The 20349-nt window shown below is 46.3% G+C and overlaps 1 protein-coding gene across 1 annotated transcript in view; it reads left to right on the plus strand.

Annotated features, from left to right (window-relative positions):
- The window catches only part of frem1b (Fras1 related extracellular matrix 1b), a gene marked incomplete at its 5' end in the record, with an annotated part of 107321 nt that overhangs the window by 27924 nt on the left and 59048 nt on the right, over positions 1-20349 (plus strand). The window contains 9 exons of the mRNA XM_080429918.1: positions 6215-6414; positions 7471-7615; positions 8286-8428; positions 10704-10900; positions 12885-12975; positions 14547-14714; positions 15984-16192; positions 18849-18942; positions 20034-20286. Of these exons, the coding sequence (XP_080286044.1) occupies positions 6215-6414; positions 7471-7615; positions 8286-8428; positions 10704-10900; positions 12885-12975; positions 14547-14714; positions 15984-16192; positions 18849-18942; positions 20034-20286 (1500 nt within the window). The remainder of the gene's footprint in view (positions 1-6214; positions 6415-7470; positions 7616-8285; positions 8429-10703; positions 10901-12884; positions 12976-14546; positions 14715-15983; positions 16193-18848; positions 18943-20033; positions 20287-20349) is intronic.

A 20349-nucleotide genomic window follows, 5' to 3' on the forward strand; every position in this document is an offset into this window, starting at 1 on the left:
CATGAAACAACCTTAAGTCTCTACAATCTGCTGGGCCAGAGGACCCGCCTGAGACGACACAGCACCGTGGTGGTGGTCCCACCGGGTGGTGTGTGTGTGTGGGGGGGGGGAGAGGTACTTTTACTTCTACTCCACTACATCTCAGAGGCAAATACTGTACTTTTACTTCACTACAATTATTTGAAAACTTTAGGGGAGAGAGAGAGAGAGAGAGAGAGGAGAGAGAGAGAGGAGAGAGAGAGAGAGAGAGAGAGAGAGAGACGAGAAGAGAGAGAGAGAGAAGAGAGAGAGAGAGAGAGAGAGAGAGAGAGAGAAGAGAGAGAGAGAGATGAGAGAGAGAGAGAGAGAGAGAGAGAGAGAGAGAGACGAGAGAGAGAGAGAGAGACAGAGAGATGAGAGAGAGAGAGAGAGATCGAGAGAGAGAGAGAGCCCCCCACCCTCGGGGGACGCGGCCCTGGACCTATTTTACACCTGATTAGCAAACACATGTGGGGGGGCCACCAGACATATGTCCCCCCCCCCCCCCCATGTCACCAAGGACCCCCAGGGCTCAGAGGAGACGCACCAAAGCTAGAGAGCGTGAAAGGCCAGACCTGTTCTCTAGGAGTAGTACCGTCTGAACACCAGCACACACTCAACACACACTCAACACACACTCAACACACACTCAACACACACTCAACACACACTCAACACACACTCAACACACACTCAACACACACACACTACTTCTACTGTTTTGGCAAAAACTATTAAAACCAGGATTGTAGTGTCTGGTCTGCAACGCATCACTACAGGGCCGTCAATGGATATGGCAGGTGCCATAAAAACATATGTACTGTATATATATAAACAATAAATGTATATATATATATATATATTTAAAAAAAACATGAATAGTAGCCTAATGCAGGTGTAAGACCAGTGTGTTTGTATTGTGTTAAAGGTATAATGCATAGTTTTCTATGCATTTGGGGGGTTTGACCCCCCCCAAAAAAAAAAAAATCTGCCGCGCGCCCAGGATAAGTGTCCCTTATTTTAATCTCTGGCAGTTGGTAACCCTAACCTTGCCATACCTTAGCTTTTGCTAAACTGACGCCACTGCGTATGACCACCTTTTTTTGACCAACACGCAGATGCATGTGCACCGGTGTGGACGGCGTGCTCGTTACATTTGAGTCAAGCAGTGTGGTTGTGAATGCCTGGGTGATTTACATACATACATACTAAGCCTGCAACGGTTCACAAAATTCACGGCGTAGGCCAGGCAAAGAGGAAGGGTAGTGTTTCCTGAAGAGGTGGGTTTTCAGTCTGCGAAAGATGGGCAGTGACTCTGCTGTCCTGACATCAGTGGGAAGTTCATTCCACCACTGTGGGGCCAGAACAGAAAAAAGTTGTGACCGTGTCGATCGACCAGAAGGAACCTTGAGTGACGAGGCAATCAGTCGCCCCCAGGTGGCAGACCGAAGTGGTCGGGCAGGGGTGTAAGCGACTCCGTCATTGCCAGGAGGGCAGTCTCTGTCGAGTGACCCACTTTGAACCCAGACTGGTTGGAGTCCAGGAGGTTGTTCTGGTGGAGGTAGGAGGACAGTTGTTTAAAGACAGCACGTTTGAGAGTTTTAGATAGGAAGGATAGAAGGGAAACCGGTCTGTAGTTCTTGATCTCAGAGGGGTCAAGTGTCTGTTTCTTCAGGAGGGGGGTGACTCTGGCAGTCTTGAAAGCAGAGGGAAAGTAACCAGACGTCAGAGAGGTGTTAATAAGGTGGGTTAAGAAGGGAAGAAGTTCAGGTGCAATAGACTGCAGCAGAGTGGATGGGACCGGGTCCAGAGAGCATGAGGTGGGGCGACTAGAGGTAACAAGGAGAAGGACCTCGTTAGGGGAGAGGGGAGAAAAGTGGGATAGAGAGGGGGAGGGGGAGGGAAGAGGAGTAGATGAAGGTAGAGAGGGGGGGTGGCAGGCAGACGGGTGTGGGTAGTGCGCAGGGCACCAGCTGGGGGAGGAGGGAAGGAGGATCGGATATCGTTCACCTTCTTGTCAAAGAAGTTGGCGAAATCGTTAGGGAGGAGGGACGAGGAGGGAGGAGGGGGTGGTGGTTGCAGGAGACCTGCAAGACCTCCAGGAGGTTGCCATTTCTCCATTCGCTCTCAGGCTCCGTCTCTCAGTCCGACAACCAGGGGGAAGGTGGAGTTTGGCGTGCAGGCCTGGTGGTGAGGGGACAGAGATGGTCGAGAGAAGAGGATAGAGTAGAGAAAAGAAGATCTGTGGCGGTATCAGGGGATAGAAGAGCAAAGGATTCAGGGGCAGGGAGAGCAGAGAGAACAGAAGAGGGAAGATCAGTGGAGGAAAGTGAGCGAAGATTGCGACGTGAGGAAATCATGTGGGTAGGGAGGGGCTGTGAGGGGGGAGAGGAGAGAGAGAGAGAGTAGGGCATGAAATAGTGATCAGATAGTTTCTTATCCTTTTCACTAGAAAGAGGAGTGATGGACAGGTTAGCAGTAGAGCAGCCTCTGGTGAAGATCAGGTCCAGTTGGTTGCCCGCCTCGTGGGTCGGAGGAGATGGGGAAAGAACTAGGTCGAAGGCGGCGAGAAACGAAAGGAGTGGGTCTAGCTGCTTCTCAGCTGAACACATAAACTGAGTTTCAGAATAGTTTTTGAGAGAGTGAGAGATCAAACGTTTCAGAAATCCATAATCAGCGTCATGCTCACACACACACACACACACACACACACACACACACACACACACACACACACACACACACACACACACACACACACACATGCACATATTTGTGCACGTGACACCATTAACACATTCACTGCCAGTTATTAATTAATTAATCCGCTGCTGCCAGAATTTTTTCACCTTATTTTGACGATCCATGGAGAGCCACGGAAGCCACGATGTGGACAAGGATGTAAACAAAGGCTGTCTGGGGGGAGGTGGGGGGGGATCTCTTCTATCCACCGGAACCAGAACAACTTTTTACCACGATTCTGTTGTTATCGTCCGTTGAATACGGCTCGTTTTCACCCCAAAAAGAAGAAATCCGAGCTAGATGTGTTTTTCTACATCTCATAACATAGGAGTGTTTTTCTACGTCTCATAACATAGGAGTGTTTTTCTACGTCTCATAACATAGGAGTGTTTTTCTACGTCTCATAACATAGGAGTGTTTTTCTACGTCTCATAACATAGGAGTGTTTTTCTACGTCTCATAACATAGGAGTGTTTTTCTACGTCTCATAACATAGGAGTGTTTTTCTACGTCTCATAACATAGGAGTGTTTTTCTACGTCTCATAACATAGGAGTGTTTTTCTACGTCTCATAACATAGGAGTGTTTTTCTACATCTCATAACATAGGAGTGTTTTTCTACGTCTCATAACATAGGAGTGTTTTTCTACGTCTCATAACATAGGAGTGTTTTTCTACGTCTCATAACATAGGAGTGTTTTTCTACGTCTCATAACATAGGAGTGTTTTTCTACGTCTCATAACATAGGAGTGTTTTTTTACGTCTCATAACATAGGAGTGTTTTTCTACGTCTCATAACATAGGAGTGTTTTTCTACGTCTCATAACATAGGAGTGTTTTTCTACGTCTCATAACATAGGAGTGTTTTCCTACGTCTCATAACATAGGAGTGTTTTCCTACGTCTCATAACATAGGAGAGGACGGAAGTGAATACTTTTGGGATGACGTCACATCCGTACATTCCTTCTCTCGCAGACAAGGGATCATTCATAGGTTGCGGAAGAGCGCCCTCTAGCGTCATTTAAAAAAAAAGATTTATGTAGATCTACGTTTTCAAATAATTGTAGGTGTAAAAAAAGTACAATATTTTCTTTTGAGATGTAGTGGAGTAGAAGTCAAGCACTGAAATGTTTAAATAGTACTTGAGTAAATATACTTGAGTGAGTTTGGGGGGGGTGGGGGTTTGGAATGGTTTCAGTTCACACACAGTTCTGTCTCTGAGAGGGTCCCGAGTGGGCGGGGCCAACCGTTGACCCTGGACTGTGGGACGGGATGGCACTGGGGAACGAACGGCGAGTGTCTGATCCAATACGCCCCTGGACACACGCACACGCACACGCACACAAACACACACACACACACACACACACACACACACACACACACACACACACACACACACACACACACACACACACACACACACACACACACACACACACACACACTCTGTCCTGTTTGGTACATCCATGTTTTTTTGGGTGTGTTGCCACCGCTACCACCTTTGGGGCCCAATTACCGTGCATCTCGTTGGCGTTTGGACCAATCACGGCTGTCCCCTGGTAAAGCTCGTTAAGGAGGATTCGGCGCCTGACCAGGTCACCGTTCAATCTGCCAGCCTGACCCGGCCCGGCTGTCTGCCTGGCACACCCAATGCCCGCCTGGGCAATGCCTGGCACTGCATGGGCAGCCGGGGCCGCTAGAGCGCTAGCACGCTAGCATGCTAGCCCTGGGGACAGGGGTGGACTTTTTTTTTCTTTTCTTTTCATTCAAGTTAGCCTCAAAAACAACAGTATGGATATATACTCTGTTGCAAGTAAAAAAAGTAAAAGTACTGATTTTATTCTAAACATGCTAGCCCTGCTAGCCCTGGGGACAGAGGTGGTTCTTTTTTTCTTTTTCTATTCAAGTAAGCCTCAAAAACAACAAAATATATACTCTGTTGCAAGTATAAGAGTAAACTTACATTTTTCTAAACGTCAAAGTTTGGGCAGCCGGCCGCTAGAGCGCTAGCCCGCTAGCATGCTAGCCCTGGGGACAGGGGTGGATGTTTTTTCCTTTTTTTCTTCAAGTAAGCCTCAAAAACGACAGTATAAATACACTCTGTTATAAGTATAAAAGTAAAAGTAAAGTAAAAGTCAGACTTTTTCGAAAATAGCAGATCTACAAGCTTGTAGAGCTTGTAGATCTGCTATTGTCGAATAGGCCAAGTGGCGAATAGGCCAAGTGGAAAATGTATTAGTTGATGCATGTTTTGTAATAATACATCTAAATCCGCCAAGTAACTTGCACGTTTTCCCACATAATTGCAGCGGAGTGAATAATATATATATTTCTTTAATCCCTTTGATATGAGAGAGTGGGCACCTGGCCAGCCTGGCACTGCCAGCCGCTATATCGCTATAGCGCTAGCCCGGGGACCCTGTGTGCCAGTGTGCCCACCCGTGGGGGGCGGGGGGGGGGGGGATTCAACCCACCAACCAGCCTTCAGGCGGCTGACAGCGACTTGTTATTTCCAACTGCATTGGTGGAAAGTATAAACTAAATGTCTTTACCTGAGTATACTGCTGTAAATGGTCAAATGGACTGCATTGATATAGTAGCGCCTTCGTCCAAAGCACTTTATACATGTACTGCGTTGGCAGTGGTGTAAAGTAACTAAGTACATTTACTTAAGTACTGTACTTAAGTACACTTTTGAGGAATTTTTACTTTACTGGAGTATTTCCCATTTTCAGTACTTTTACTTCTACTCCACTACATCTCAGAGGCAAATATTGTACTTTTAAATATTGTACTTTAGTTACTAGTTACTTTGCAGATATAAATTATGATATTATAAAACATACATGAACCACTTTAGCCCTATTTTATACCTAGGCTATTTTCAAACATTTTTGTACTTTTACTTTTAGTACTTTAAGTACATTTTGATACCAATACTTTTGTACTTTTACTCAAGTAAATTTTGAATTCTGAACTTTTACTTGTAACGGAGTATTTCTACGTTGCAGTATTGGGACTTTTACTTAATTAAAATGTTTGAGTACTTTTTCCACCACTGTGCGTTGGCAGTATAAACCGTGGTCTTCCTGTACAGTGTAATCAACAGAACATTATACAACAGGTAGATCTGACCAAGCAATCTCAAATAGGCTCTTCTAGCCGTGCTCAAACGAGCCTGACCAGAACACCTGCCGTTCTCACATGAAACTAATCCAAATATTACAAATCAGCCGTGCTGATCAGACAGTCTTGGCAGAGCAGATACTGTAAGTGTCTAGGCTAGCAGTTTGCATGGAAGGTTCACACACTAAATCTGGAATTAGAAATTACAATGGTAATTACAATATTACAATGAAATTGAGCTTCTTAATTCTGTCTCTCTCTGTCTGTCCGTCTGTCCGTCTGTCTGTCTGTCCGTCTGTCTGTCTGTCTCTCTCTCTCTCTAGGTGGTAAGGCGTTCATGTTTCGTGTGGGGGACCTCAGGTCGGGCGTGGTGGTGTATCACCATGACGACAGCGACACCACGCGCGACCACATCGTGTTCCGCATCAGCGACGGCCGCCACAGCATCCGCCACAAGCTGCCAATCAACATCCTGCCTGAAGACGACACCCCGCCCCTCCTCATCAACAACGTGGCGCTGGAGGTTAGTAACTAAGAACATTTTCTCAAGTACTGAGGTATTTCCAATTTCCAGTAACTTTTACTTCTACTCCACTACATCTCAGAGGCAAATATTATAGTTTTTACTCCACTATAATTATTTGAAGACTTTAGTTACTAGTTACTTTGTAGATTTTAATTATTATTACAAAACATACATTAACCACTTCAGACCTATGTACTTTGACAATAGCCAATCTACAAGCTCACAAAGCGTCGCAAAGGGACGCGTTGTGAGCTTGTAGATCGGCTATTTTCAAAGGATGTTTATACATTCTATACATTTGAAAAAGTGTGAAATTGGACATTCTGCATAATGACTACTTTTCCTTTGGTGCTTTTATGTATATTTTTATACTAATACACTTCTGCTACTCACCAAAGCAAAGAGGGTTTTATGGAGTTGAAAGCCTATTCTACTTAGTGGGAACACTCTGAGCCCTCCACCTCACGTCTAAAACACACTTTCTTTAGCCAGAAAATAAAATATTTATCCAGAAGGAAACAATGTTTTTGGATACTCCACTGCGCCCCCTACAGATCTGGTTAATGGAATTTTTCCTTCCGGTGAAACATTTTCTTTTCTGGACAAAAAAAGTGTATTTTAGACGTGAGGTGGGGAGGGGGCGGGGCTCAGAGTGTTCCCACTTAGTAGAGTAGGCTTTCAACTCCATAAAACACTCTTAGTTTTGGTGAGCAGAGAAAGTGTATTTTATTTTTTGACTAAAGACGAGAGGCTGTGCAGCCTGTGGTGTGCAAAGGCTCTAAAGTCCCATAGCGTTAAGGAGAACTCCTTCTAACGTTATGGACCAGGGCTGTGCGCGTACGTACGTCTGTAATCCACGTATCTCGGGAGCCGTTCGACCGGCCGACTTTAAATTCCGCACATACGTCGCAGACGACCTGAGGGAGCGTAGTGCCCGGCGCCGAGTCGGTCGGATAGGCGGTTGTCCAGAACCGCCCAGTAAAGGCTCTGGCTGCCGTGGCCCAAATGAGCCACTTGATTGCCATGCTATATAACTGTAATATCCTTGTGTAGGTGGAAGAGGGCGGGGCCTTGAGACTGGAGGAGTACATGCTATTGGCCAGCGACCTGGACTCCAGTGATGACTACATCCTGTACACAATAGTCTCCGCCCCCGGCGCCGGGCAGCTTCTCAGGAAGAGCTCCGCCCAGCACACAGGTATTGTAGAACTACGAATATGTGTACAAGGACTACAAATATGTGTACTAGGACTACACATGTGTCTACTAGGACTACAAATATGTCAACTAGGACTACAAATATGACAACACACAGGTGCAGTAGAACTACAAATATGTCTACTACGGGCAGCTGAGTTTTGAATGTATTGGAGTTTATTGGGGACTTTTGAGGTGGTGTCGCAGGTACCGTAGAACTACAAATGTGTCTACACGGACTACAAATATGTCTACTTGGACTATACATATTTCTTCTGGCTATTTTTGCGGTATTTTGTGGGGCTTTGGGTGTATTTTTGGGTTGTTTTAGGGAATTGTACTGGCAAGTTTTTGGTAGTTAGTGGTTATTTGAGATTATTTTGGGGTACTTTCGGGTATTGTATACATTTTGGCTCTTTGGGTGTATTTCTGGGTAGTTTATGGTATTTGGGGTAATTCTGGGTGTCTTTTGGGAACATATCCTGAAAAAAAAAAATGTTTCTCCTACTTTCTCCTAAGATCTCCTACTTTTGCTATTTTAGAATTTGAATCCTGAAAATAAATCCTTTTGGACATATGAGGTTTCCACCCGACAGAGACAATGTATATACCTTATATGTATATATATATATGTGTGTATATATAGCTAAAATGTAAAATGACACCTGTAGGTGTCATGGTGTCCTCCTTCCTCCAGGGGGAGCTCTCTCAGGGTCTCATCTATTACAAACACTCGGGAGACGAGACCTTTGAAGATGCCTTTGACTTCACGCTGTCTGACAGCCACCAGCCTCCCAACCAATCACAGCGGCATGTGAGTAACGTGACACGCCCACTGACGAGCATCTCAACCTGTCCCACAAACACGTGCATGTAACAAAACATATATATGTATTTATATATGTAACAAAACATATATATGAATTTATATATGTAACAAAACATATATATGTATTTGTGCTAAAAAAGCGGATCATAAACATCTGTTTTTTTGGCTGATGATACTATGAACTATTAACTGGTTAAATATAAGGAATTAAGCAATAAGGAATTCATAATCAGACTTTGCAGGCACAATTATTACATAATCTTCTAATTGCTAATATTTGCTACATTTTCAAATATTTAAAAAAGCAGAAATGGCAGAGTTGTAAGCTTGTAGATCAGCTTTAAAAACAATATTTATTATAACATTATTAAATATGTCAGACGTGTCTTTGTATACCTGTGAATTGTTTTGATTACGAAGCCTAAAAGGACAAAACGGAAATTGTATTTTTATTCGAAAGTATGTTCCAATGTTCAATGCCAAAAACACAATGAAATTGTTAGTCGCAATTATTTTGTATGACAATTAATTGTCAACGTAATCGTGGCTTTAGTCCTAAACTTTTTTCAGAATGACGTACGGCCTCTCTCTGTCTCTGCCTCTGCCTCTGCCTCTGCCTCTGTCTCTGCCTCTGTCTCTGTCTCTGTCTCTGTCTCTGCCTCTGCCTCTGCCTCTGCCTCTGTCTCTGTCTCTGCCTCTGTCTCTGTCTCTGTCTCTGCCTCTCTCTCTGTCTCTGCCTCTGCCTCTGTCTCTGTCTCTGTCTCTGCCTCTCTCTCTGTCTCTGCCTCTGTCTCTGCCTCTGTCTCTGTCTCTGCCTCTGCCTCTGCCTCTGCCTCTGTCTCTGTCTCTGTCTCTGCCTCTCTCTCTGTCTCTGCCTCTGTCTCTGTCTCTGCCTCTGTCTCTGTCTCTGCCTCTGCCTCTGCCTCTGTCTCTGCCTCTGCCTCTGCCTCTGCCTCTGCCTCTGTCTCTGTCTCTGCCTCTGTCTCTGTCTCTGTCTCTGCCTCTGCCTCTGCCTCTGCCTCTGCCTCTGCCTCTGCCTCTGCCTCTGTCTCTGTCTCTGTCTCTGTCTCTGCCTCTGTCTCTGTCTCTGCCTCTGCCTCTGCCTCTGTCTCTGCCTCTGCCTCTGCCTCTGCCTCTGTCTCTGTCTCTGTCTCTGCCTCTGTCTCTGTCTCTGTCTCTGTCTCTGTCTCTGTCTCTGCCTCTCTCTCTGCCTCTGCCTGCCTCTGCCTCTGCCTCTGCCTCTGCCTCTGCCTCTGTCTCTGTCTCTGCCTCTGCCTCTGCCTCTGTCTCTGTCTCTGTCTCTGCCTCTGTCTCTGCCTCTGCCTCTGCCTCTGCCTCTGGCTCTGGCTCTGTCTCTGTCTCTGCCTCTCTCTCTGCCTCTGCCTCTGTCTCTGCCTCTGTCTCTGTCTCTGCCTCTGCCTCTGCCTCTGCCTCTGTCTCTGTCTCTGCCTCTGCCTCTGCCTCTGTCTCTGTCTCTGTCTCTGCCTCTGTCTCTGCCTCTGCCTCTGCCTCTGCCTCTGCCTCTGGCTCTGGCTCTGTCTCTGTCTCTGCCTCTCTCTCTGCCTCTGCCTCTGTCTCTGCCTCTGTCTCTGTCTCTGCCTCTGCCTCTGCCTCTGTCTCTGCCTCTGCCTCTGTCTCTGTCTCTGTCTCTGCCTCTGTCTCTGCCTCTGTCTCTGTCTCTGCCTCTGCCTCTGCCTCTGTCTCTGCCTCTGTCTCTGCCTCTGCCTCTGTCTCTGTCTCTGCCTCTGCCTCTGCCTCTGCCTCTGTCTCTGCCTCTGCCTCTGCCTCTGTCTCTGTCTCTGTCTCTGCCTCTGTCTCTGCCTCTGCCTCTGCCTCTGCCTCTGCCTCTGGCTCTGTCTCTGTCTCTGCCTCTCTCTCTGCCTCTGCCTCTGTCTCTGCCTCTGTCTCTGTCTCTGCCTCTGCCTCTGTCTCTGTCTCTGTCTCTGTCTCTGTCTCTGCCTCTGCCTCTGCCTCTGCCTCTGTCTCTGTCTCTGCCTCTGCCTCTGCCTCTGTCTCTGCCTCTGCCTCTGTCTCTGCCTCTGCCTCTGTCTCTGCCTCTGCCTCTGCCTCTGCCTCTGCCTCTGCCTCTGCCTCTGTCTGTCTCTCTCTCTCTCTCTCTCTCTCTCTCTCTCTCTCTCTGTCTCTGTCTCTGTCTCTCTGTCTCTCTCTCTCTCTCTCTCTCTCTCTGTCTCTGTCTCTGTCTCTGTCTCTGTCTCTCTGTCTCTCTCTCTCTCTCTCTCTCTCTCTCTCTCTCTCTCAGACGGTGGTGGTCCATGTGTTCCCGGTGAAGGACCAGTTGCCGGTGGAGGTGTCCGGTACGGAGCGCTGTGTGACGGTCAGGGAGACGGAGGTGGTTCATCTGACCCAGAGTCAGCTGAGCTTCAGAGACAGAGAGCATCCAGACACTGACCTCACCTACCTGGTGACCCTGGCCTGCTACTGCCCCACCCTACCAGGGTGAGTAGGACTAATACCCCACCCTACCAGGGTGAGTAGGACTAATACCCCACCCTACCAGGGTGAGTAGGACTAATACCCCACCCTACCAGGGTGAGTAGGACTAATACCCCACCCTACCAGGGTGAGTAGGACTAATACCCCACCCAACCAGGGTGAGTAGGACTAATACCCCACCCTACCAGGGTGAGTAGGACTAATACCCCACCCTACCAGGGTGAGTAGGACTAATACCCCACCCTACCAGGGTGAGTAGGACTAATACCCCACCCTACCAGGGTGAGTAGGACTAATACCCCACCCTACCAGGGTGAGTAGGACTAATACCCCACCCTACCAGGGTGAGTAGGACTAATACCCCACCCTACCAGGGTGAGTAGGACTAATACCCCACCCTACCAGGGTGAGTAGGACTAATACCCCACCCTACCAGGGTGAGTAGGACTAATACCCCACCCAACCAGGGTGAGTAGGACTAATACCCCACCCTACCAGGGTGAGTAGGACTAATACCCCACCCTACCAGGGTGAGTAGGACTAATACCCCACCCTACCAGGGTGAGTAGGACTAATACCCCACCCTACCAGGGTGAGTAGGACTAATACCCCACCCTACCAGGGTGAGTAGGACTAATACCCCACCCTACCAGGGTGAGTAGGACTAATACCCCACCCTACCAGGGTGAGTAGGACTAATACCCCACCCAACCAGGGTGAGTAGGACTAATACCCCACCCTACCAGGGTGAGTAGGACTAATACCCCACCCTACCAGGGTGAGTAGGACTAATACCCCACCCTACCAGGGTGAGTAGGACTAATACCCCACCCAACCAGGGTGAGTAGGACTAATACCCCACCCTACCAGGGTGAGTAGGACTAATACCCCACCCAACCAGGGTGAGTAGGACTAATACCCCACCCAACCAGGGTGAGTAGGACTAATACCCCACCCAACCAGGGTGAGTAGGACTAATACCCCACCCAACCAGGGTGAGTAGGACTAATACCCCACCCAACCAGGGTGAGTAGGACTAATACCCCACCCAGCCAGGGACTCTTGCTGATGTTAAGTACTGCTTCTTTTTAAGTATTCTGGTGTAGCACCCATCTAGAGACCTCTGCAGGGTTGGCTTCAGGGTCCAGCATGCACTGCCGTAGAGGAGAACAGACTCTACCGTTGCATAGAAGAAGCTGAGTTTGATTTGATGGGGGAGGTTGGAGTTCCATACACTGGTCATGCCGTTCATGCCAAAGTATTCCCTGGGGATCCATTTGCGGGGGTTCCCGGACCCCCAGTGGTGGTACATAACTCAAAGTATGTTAATACTTTGACTATATACTCATGACATCCGGGATCTCCATACATGGGAATAATGGGGACAAGTAGCCCACTGACACATACAGGGATATGGAGGGACAGCGAGTGCATTTTCCGGCAGCGGAAGCTGCCGCGGAGATGCCGCGGCGGAGCAGCGGGATGCCGGCGGCGGAGCGGCAGGTGCTGGGAGGCGGGCGGCAGCAGGAGCGGCAGTTTCCTAAACCTAACCCTAACCCCTAACCCTAACCTCAGTAAAACTATACCTAAACCTAACCCTAACCCCTAACCCTAACCTCAGTAATATTTTATTTACAAGGATTAGTAGGCTACAGTCCTACTGATTCCGCACTGCCGCTCCTCAGCCCGCCGCTCCTCAGCCCGCCGCTCCTCCGCCGGCATCTGCCGCTCCTCCATCGGCAGTTCCGCGGCAGCTTCCGCTGCCGATAAATGCGCTCGCTCCTTCTGTATATATGGCCATGAAAGGGACAAGGACTGACAGACACACAGATCTCCATATATGGCCTTATCTGTCACATCGGCGGTGGCACATAGGTGTTGAACTCTAGAGGTTCTAGTAGATTACATTTCAGTTATACAAGTTCTTAAAAAACTACCTTTTTGGATCCAAGATATGTCCAGTAACAGTAGTGTGTGTGTGTTGCAGGCTCATGGATGCAGGTCGTCTGTTCTATGCAGACGTCACTAACAGCATGAAGAAAGACCCCATGGTCCCTGTGCTCAAATCCTTCACTCAGGTACACACAGTGATGCCACGAGTACTCATACTTTTTTTGGGCGGTGAAACCGCCCCTATAAGTGAGATTTGGAAAAATGTACAAATATCTTGGGCAGTGAAACCGCCCCTGAAAGTGAGGTTTGGAAATTTGTACAATTATCCTGCGCTGTGATTGGCCAATCACAATCTATTCAGGACTGTGATTGGCCAGTGTCACATGACACATGTGCATAGCCCTATATAAGCAACCATAACTTAAAAAAAAACATAAATTGTTTTTTTTTAAGTTATGGTTTTGTCCATCATAAAGAGTGTTTCAATAAATGTATTTATCTTTTGTACATGATTGATCGACTCCATTCAGTATTGTGATTAGCTAGCAAGACACATGCTGTGATTGGCTAGTGATACATATGACAAAACTAATCTAAAACCACTGTGATGTAACACTAGTATATTACTTAGATACTGTCCATTTCGTGAGAACAGTAAAGTAGAAGTCAAAGATCACTATGGCTGAAATGAGAAAAGGGAAAACCGATATTGAGAAGAAAATAGAAAGTCTTCCTAGAAGTGGATCTTTAAGATCAAAGCATATATCATATATCATTGGTTGACTCCATTCAGTATTGTGGTTAGCTAGGAAGACACCGCCCACTTCACACAGGGTGTGATTTTTTTAACTTAAAGGAGTAGTTCACCCAAAAAATGACTTATTTTGTATCAATTGCACACCACATGAAGCCTTGAATCCATGGATTTATTGTTGTTTTTGTGGCATTCCTAAGCCAATAATTTGATCCCCGTCTCCTACCGGCTAATGTATCCGGTAGGAGACACAAAGTAGATTCTTTGTGTCTCCTACCGGATACACACCCGGTCATCAAATTATTGGCTTAGGAATGCCACAAAAAAAAAAAAAAATCCATGAATTCAAGGCTTCATGGGGTGTGCAATTGATAGAAAATAAGTAATTTTTCTCCTTTAAGTAAAAGTATCAATACCGATAAAAATATTGAAGTTATATAGCATGGAAATGACCATGCCCTCTATGGCGAGTTGTATCGTTTCACTATGAGGCCGATTTTGAAAATTTAGAGTGTGAGTTACTTGGCCTTGTGGGAATGTGCGTTCAAGAATTCGCGGCAATCGGACATTGTGTTCATGATTTGTGGCATTATGTGCAAAACCGGCCGCTACCACAAACTTTGGAAGCCTATCGTAGCCAATCGGAATGGAATATGAAAGATCAGATGACAGATAGGTCTTAATCACAGAGATTATGTGTACCGGTTTGCATGAGGTTTGGACAAAATCTGTACGAGTAGTAGCATTTTTATTTTATTTTGCAAAACTCTTACTGTTTATTGTTCAAAAACATATTTCCATATCTTACTGTGTCACAAAGCAACAATAATGTCATCGTGGACGTAAGGTCATTTGGGACAAATAACCTCAAGTCCTTACTTCCTATCTCCTCTCCCCTCCCCTCCCCTCTCCCCTCTCTCCTCTCCTCTCCTCTCCTCTCCTCTCCTCTCCTCTCCTCTCCTCTCCTCTCCTCTCCTCTCCTCTCCTCTCCTCTCCTCTCAGAATGCAGTGAACCACATGAAGGTAGCCTACATGCCTCCTATAGAGGACATCGGTACGGAGCCTCTGTTCGTCCAGTTCGTCTTCTCCGTCAGCGACCACCACGGAGGAACCCTCACCGGCCTGACCTTTAACCTCACCGTGACCCCCGTGGACAACCTGGCCCCAGAGGTCAGAGTTCACATCCGCCCTGAACTTTGACCTGTTGTATGTGATGACAGCTTAAAGGAATAGTTCACCCCCAACATGACTTTTTTTCCTATTGAATTCATGGATATTTGTTTAGTTTTTTCGCATTCCAAAGCCAATCATTTGAGTCTCCTTTGTGTCTCCTACCGGAATCGCTGCCTACCGCTCCGCTGGTCATCAAATTATTGGCTTAGGGATGCGACCAAAACAAAAATAATATCCATACATTCATATTCATAAAAGGTCTCCATGGGGTGACCATAGCCTGGCATTGGCCAGACAGTCTGATAACGTGGATTCACTCTCACGTTCCTCCACGGTATCAGTCTGGGCTTCGGCCCATAGGGAGCGCGGCACAGAGTGCCTCGCTATTTTTGGGCGGTGAAACCGCCCCTATAAGTGAGATTTGGAAAAATGTACAAATATCTTGGGCAGTGAAACCGGCCCTAAAAAATTTGTACAATTATCCTGCGCTGTGATTGGCCAATCACAATCTATTCAGGACTGTGATTGGCCAGTGTCACATGACACATGTGCATAGCCCTATATAAGCAACCATAACTTAAAAAAAACCAAATTATGTTTTTTTTAAAGTTATGGTTTTGTCCATCATAAAGTGTGTTTTACAAAAGATAAATGTATTTATCTTTTGTACATGATTGATCGACTCCATTCAGTATTGTGATTAGCTAGCAAGACACATGCTGACACTAAGTGGCTCTTTCAGATCAAAGCATATATATTGGTTGACTCCATTCAGTATTGTGGTTAGCTAGGAAGACACCGCCCACTTCACACAGGGTGTGATTTTTTTTTTTAAATCATGAAAATGTGTGCAAATCTTTGAATATATATATAGTTTTTAACTCAGATCTTTGCTTCTGGGGGGGTCCCTGGAACAACATTTCTGGGTGGTCCTTGACATGAAAAAAGTTTGAGAACCACTGATATTATAGCAACATAATACAAAATAAAAAAACTGTTAGGATTTAGAAGACATTTGTAGAATCCCCCCAGAAGCAAAGATTTGAGTTAAAAAAACGTCATTTTTTTTCAAAAATAGTAGATCTACAAGCTTTTTGCCGCGTTATGAGCTTGTAGATCTGCTATTTTTGAATGGCTAAATAAATGTTAAAATGACACACAGATGCGTTCCTGGTCTTAATGGGTGAAGTCACTCTTTATAAAGAGCATCTGATGAATGCCTGCAGTGTAAAACTGTATACTGATGACGTTGTGTTTTTCCCACAGGCGTTCAGCAACCTCCTGCGGGTGGAGGAGGGCGGGGGGGCCCTGGTGACGGAGGAGCACCTCCTGGTGCGTGACGGGGACACCCTGGAGGAGGGGCTGAGGGTGGAGGTGAAGAGGGGAGCGCTCCACGGCAGCATGGAGGTGCAGGGCAGAGAGCTCCGCCCTGGAGACAGCTTCACCCTGAAGGACCTCCGACTCCTCAGAGTCAGGTTAGGATGATGGTCAATCACCAAGAGGTCTTCAATGGGCTTTTTTTTTGGCTTAGCTTAGAGAGAGATGGAGCAGGGACCCCCGCTACATAGATAGATAGAATGTTTTTATTATAGTGTAATCTCTGAAGAACAGATTCAGAGCCGCGCTACTGAATCTGTTCGGGATCCCCGTTCAGAACGTGTGAGCGTTGGCCTAAAAGTGGGCTTGCCTTCAGATCAGGAAGCAGGCCGCGCTTTACCCAATCAAATGTAGTGGGCGGGATTTGCATCTGTGCGCTCGCTTCCCACTGGAAACAAACCCAAACTCATTTAACACATCGGGTGCCAAACACGGTAAAAAACGTGTTATCAGTCTTTTTTTTGTTTTTGTTTTTTTCCACAAGGGGGGGGGGGGGGCGGCTAGCGCAGCTCTGGAATCACCCACGGTGATTCTGAGAAGGAAGGGACAGCTGGATCACTGTGCCAAAAAACATGGCTCCCCGTCCGCTCCCGTTCTATCTCCTTGATAAAAAACCTCTGTATCTCCTTAACCTTTTACAGTGGGGAAAACGAGTCATTTTCGATGGCCGATTACTCCGTAATGGCGACTCGCGTGAGAGATGTTTTTGTTCCAGGCGTTAGCCAGGACCATCCATTGTCGTGGACGCATCCATTGTTTGCGTGTGGGTGCTGGCAGTGGAGTCCACAGCTATACACAGCACAGCGTTACAAACGGTGAGATCTCTGGCACTCAACGTAATCTGTTTTAATAAAACGCTGGCACCCGTTGTTAACAATAGCGTCCTCGGAGCCGACAAAACCACGGAAAGTTAGTTACATTTTAACTTGCTCTTTCATCATAGAAACAAGTGGGCTTATAACCAAAACGATCCATGTTCTTTGGGAGAAGTGGTGTTAGTGTTCTGTGGAGAAATATTGTTTGTGGGAATGAAAACATAGTCGCACCACCGGAAGTGGAGGGCTGAGGGCAGAGACCAAAACGCCGGTTTCCAGTCATTGTCTGTCTATTTAATCACTCCCCCCAGAGTCAAATGCAAAAGTGAAAAACGTTGTGGGCGCTGTTTTTCCTTTTTATTTGACGATGGGTTCCCAGATTGATTATAGTGTCCTGCACCACATGACAATTGTCCGTATCCTGAAACCCTTTGTGCATCTACTATAGGCTCTGTGCACAGCAGCCATATTGGAAAGAAATTGGGCCTCTTCCTTACTTCCTTCACAGGTTTTTACCAATGATACTAATGAAGGCTCTGTTCCATTTCTCAAACCTTTTAATTTCAAGGACCCCCATAATTCTGAGAGTGTACAAATGAAACCAAATGGTCCATTTGGTTCCATTTGTACACTGTCAGAGTTACACACCTTTTTAAGGGGCCATTTGGAGCCCCCTCAAGGAACCACGAGGGTCCCTGGACCACACTTTGAGACCCACTGGTGTAGCAGAGTGTTTCCAGTGAGTCAACACCCTGACTCTGTTTGACCAGAATGGAACAGAGCCTTCATTAGTATCATTGGTAACACCTGTGAAGGAAGTAAGAAGAGGCCCGATTTCTCTCCAAAATGGCTGCTATTGTTTGTGTTCAAGAACGTCTTGTTAAACGTGAACTCAAATGATGTGCAGCCTGCGTAGCTGTAGTTCAGGCAGTCAACTCAAGGCAGAGCACCAACCTGATCAGGTGACCAGTCACATGCTCTCTTCTCCTGAACTGGCCGGCTATTTAAAGGATCTACACCATGAATTAAAAAAATAATAATAATATTTAATATCATATTGTTTATGTCCCTCAGACGTTTTTCAAAAGGTTTGAGCCTAAATCAAGCCTCAGATATACTCATTCCAACTAACTTCTCTCTGGCTTATAAAGCACTTTCACCTGCAATACCACATTGTCCTGATGTGCACGTGGCGCTATTGAGACAGTTTGTATGCATGTTATCTCCTGGTTCTGAGTGGAAAAAGTAAAACAAAAAAAGTGTTTTATTTTATTTTTTCTATGTTGGAACTGAAAACCGGAGGGATTGTAGCGCTAGTGACATCACTTTCGGGGCCAAATCAGTTTGGCCTGTTTTGAGAACAATTTACATAAAACCCCAGATATGCTGTGAAAGCCTGAGTGTTCAAACTGGGGTATTTTTGGGGATAGAAGAAAGGTAGGGGAGACCAAAAACCCCCAAATAAGAAGGAAAAGTTAAAATTCAAAGTGTAGTCCCTTTAAACTTCTCTGCCTACCTGTTCATTCTGTCTTCTCTCTCTGGCTGTACTGCTGTGCTGCTGTCTGTTGCCGCCTCTCTGCTGTCTGCTGCTGACCATCACGTTTTGTAATCCCACCGCCTCCCCGGCATCCACCTGTAGGCTCTGTTTCTAGATTCCCCTTGGGGGTCTTAATTCATTCCCTGTAATTATTTAACTTAACCAAAATGGCATTAACTTAACTAAAATGTTCATGCTGACAGGGAATGAACAGAGACAGAGCCCTGATGCCAACCTATGCTTCATATATCTATGCTCAATTATGCTCAATACAAATATATTCTAAATTCAATCTAAGAGTTGTCTGACTGAAAAAAAGAGTGTGTGTGTGTGTGTGTGTGTGTGTGTGTGTGTGTGTGTGTGCGTGTGCGTGCGTGCGTGTGCGTGCGCGTGTGTGTGCAGGTACATCCATGATGACTCAGAGACAGTAGAGGACACGGTACATCTGAGTGTGACTGACGGACACAACTCTGCTGCTGTTGTTCTGCATGTGCAGGTCAGACACACACACACACACACACACACACACACAGACACACAGACACACACACACACACACACACAGACACACACACACAGACACAGACACAGACACACACACACACACACACACACACACACACACACACACACACACACACACACACACACACACACACACACACACACACACACACACACATTTTAATCCTTTATTTTAATCCACAAATTCATATTAATTTACAAGGAAACAAATGTAACAGGAGTGAGTATACAGAGTCTACATCTGTACCCATAGTGTGTTATGGTTCTAAGGAACGGTTTGCATGCAACTATCCGCTTTTTTAAATGAAGCCAATAAGGAAGTGCAGAATTCCCTGCCGTTTCTTTGACTGCCAGATCAATAGTGTAATAGTGTGCCACAGCTGCCAGTACCTTTGGCTTTGAAACATCATGGAATATTCTCTGTGACCGCCGTCACAGAGAATATTACAATATTACAAGATGGGCTGATTACACGCACAAGGTTGTCGTAGTATAGGAACAAATATTTGTCCATTGAAGAGCTATGGCCGTTTCAATGAGGCTTGTTTTGCCCTAAAGCAGGCTAGCAGAGATATGGCCGTTTCACTGCAGGAAATCAAAAAAAAAAAAAATCTTTTTAATGACGTCATTTCCGGGTCTGTCGTCATCAGGCAGTGAAAGCATCATCCATAGGATAGGTAACAGCGCCATCTAGTGGAAAACCACAGAACATGAAAACTGGTCGTTGGCAGGGTGAGCCCTGGCCCTGGTTTGACGCGTTAACGGATCCATGGCAGGCAAAGAGTTAATGAACCAGCAGGTGTCGCTAGAGTTCCCCTCCTGCTGGCAGCAGAAACATTACCACGCCATTGATCACAATGGGGATTTGACCCGACTTTATATTACCTTTAGTTAATCATTGTCATAAATACTATATGCTTCCAGTCGCTAGTTTAAAGTCTTATTTAAAAAAAAAAAAATTATGGTCCTATTAATGTTGAAATTGATGATAACGTAGGGATTATAAACATGGGGATTGGCCTTCCTTTCGTCCGTCCTTACTTCCTTGCTTCCTTTCCTCAGGTCCTACCAGTGAATGACGTGCCTCCTCAGCTGGGGGCGGGTCTGTGGGCGGGTCTTAGCTGTGACGAGGGTGGGCGTGTCCAGGTGACGGTGGACTACCTATCGGCTACGGACGCTGACAGTGACGACGCCCAGCTGACCTACATGCTGGCCAGAGCGCCCTCTAGAGGAGAGCTGCAGAGGTCAGGGGTCACCGTGGACAAGTTCTCCCAACAGGACCTGCTGCAAGGAACCATCTACTATGTTCATACAGGTTCATTAACATCTCATTAACATCTCATTAACATATCATTAACGCATACTATGTTCATACAGG

This window comes from Gymnoscopelus braueri (genome assembly GCF_963280865.1).
Source record: "Gymnoscopelus braueri genome assembly, chromosome: 6".
Classification (NCBI taxonomy): Eukaryota; Metazoa; Chordata; class Actinopteri; order Myctophiformes; family Myctophidae; genus Gymnoscopelus; species Gymnoscopelus braueri.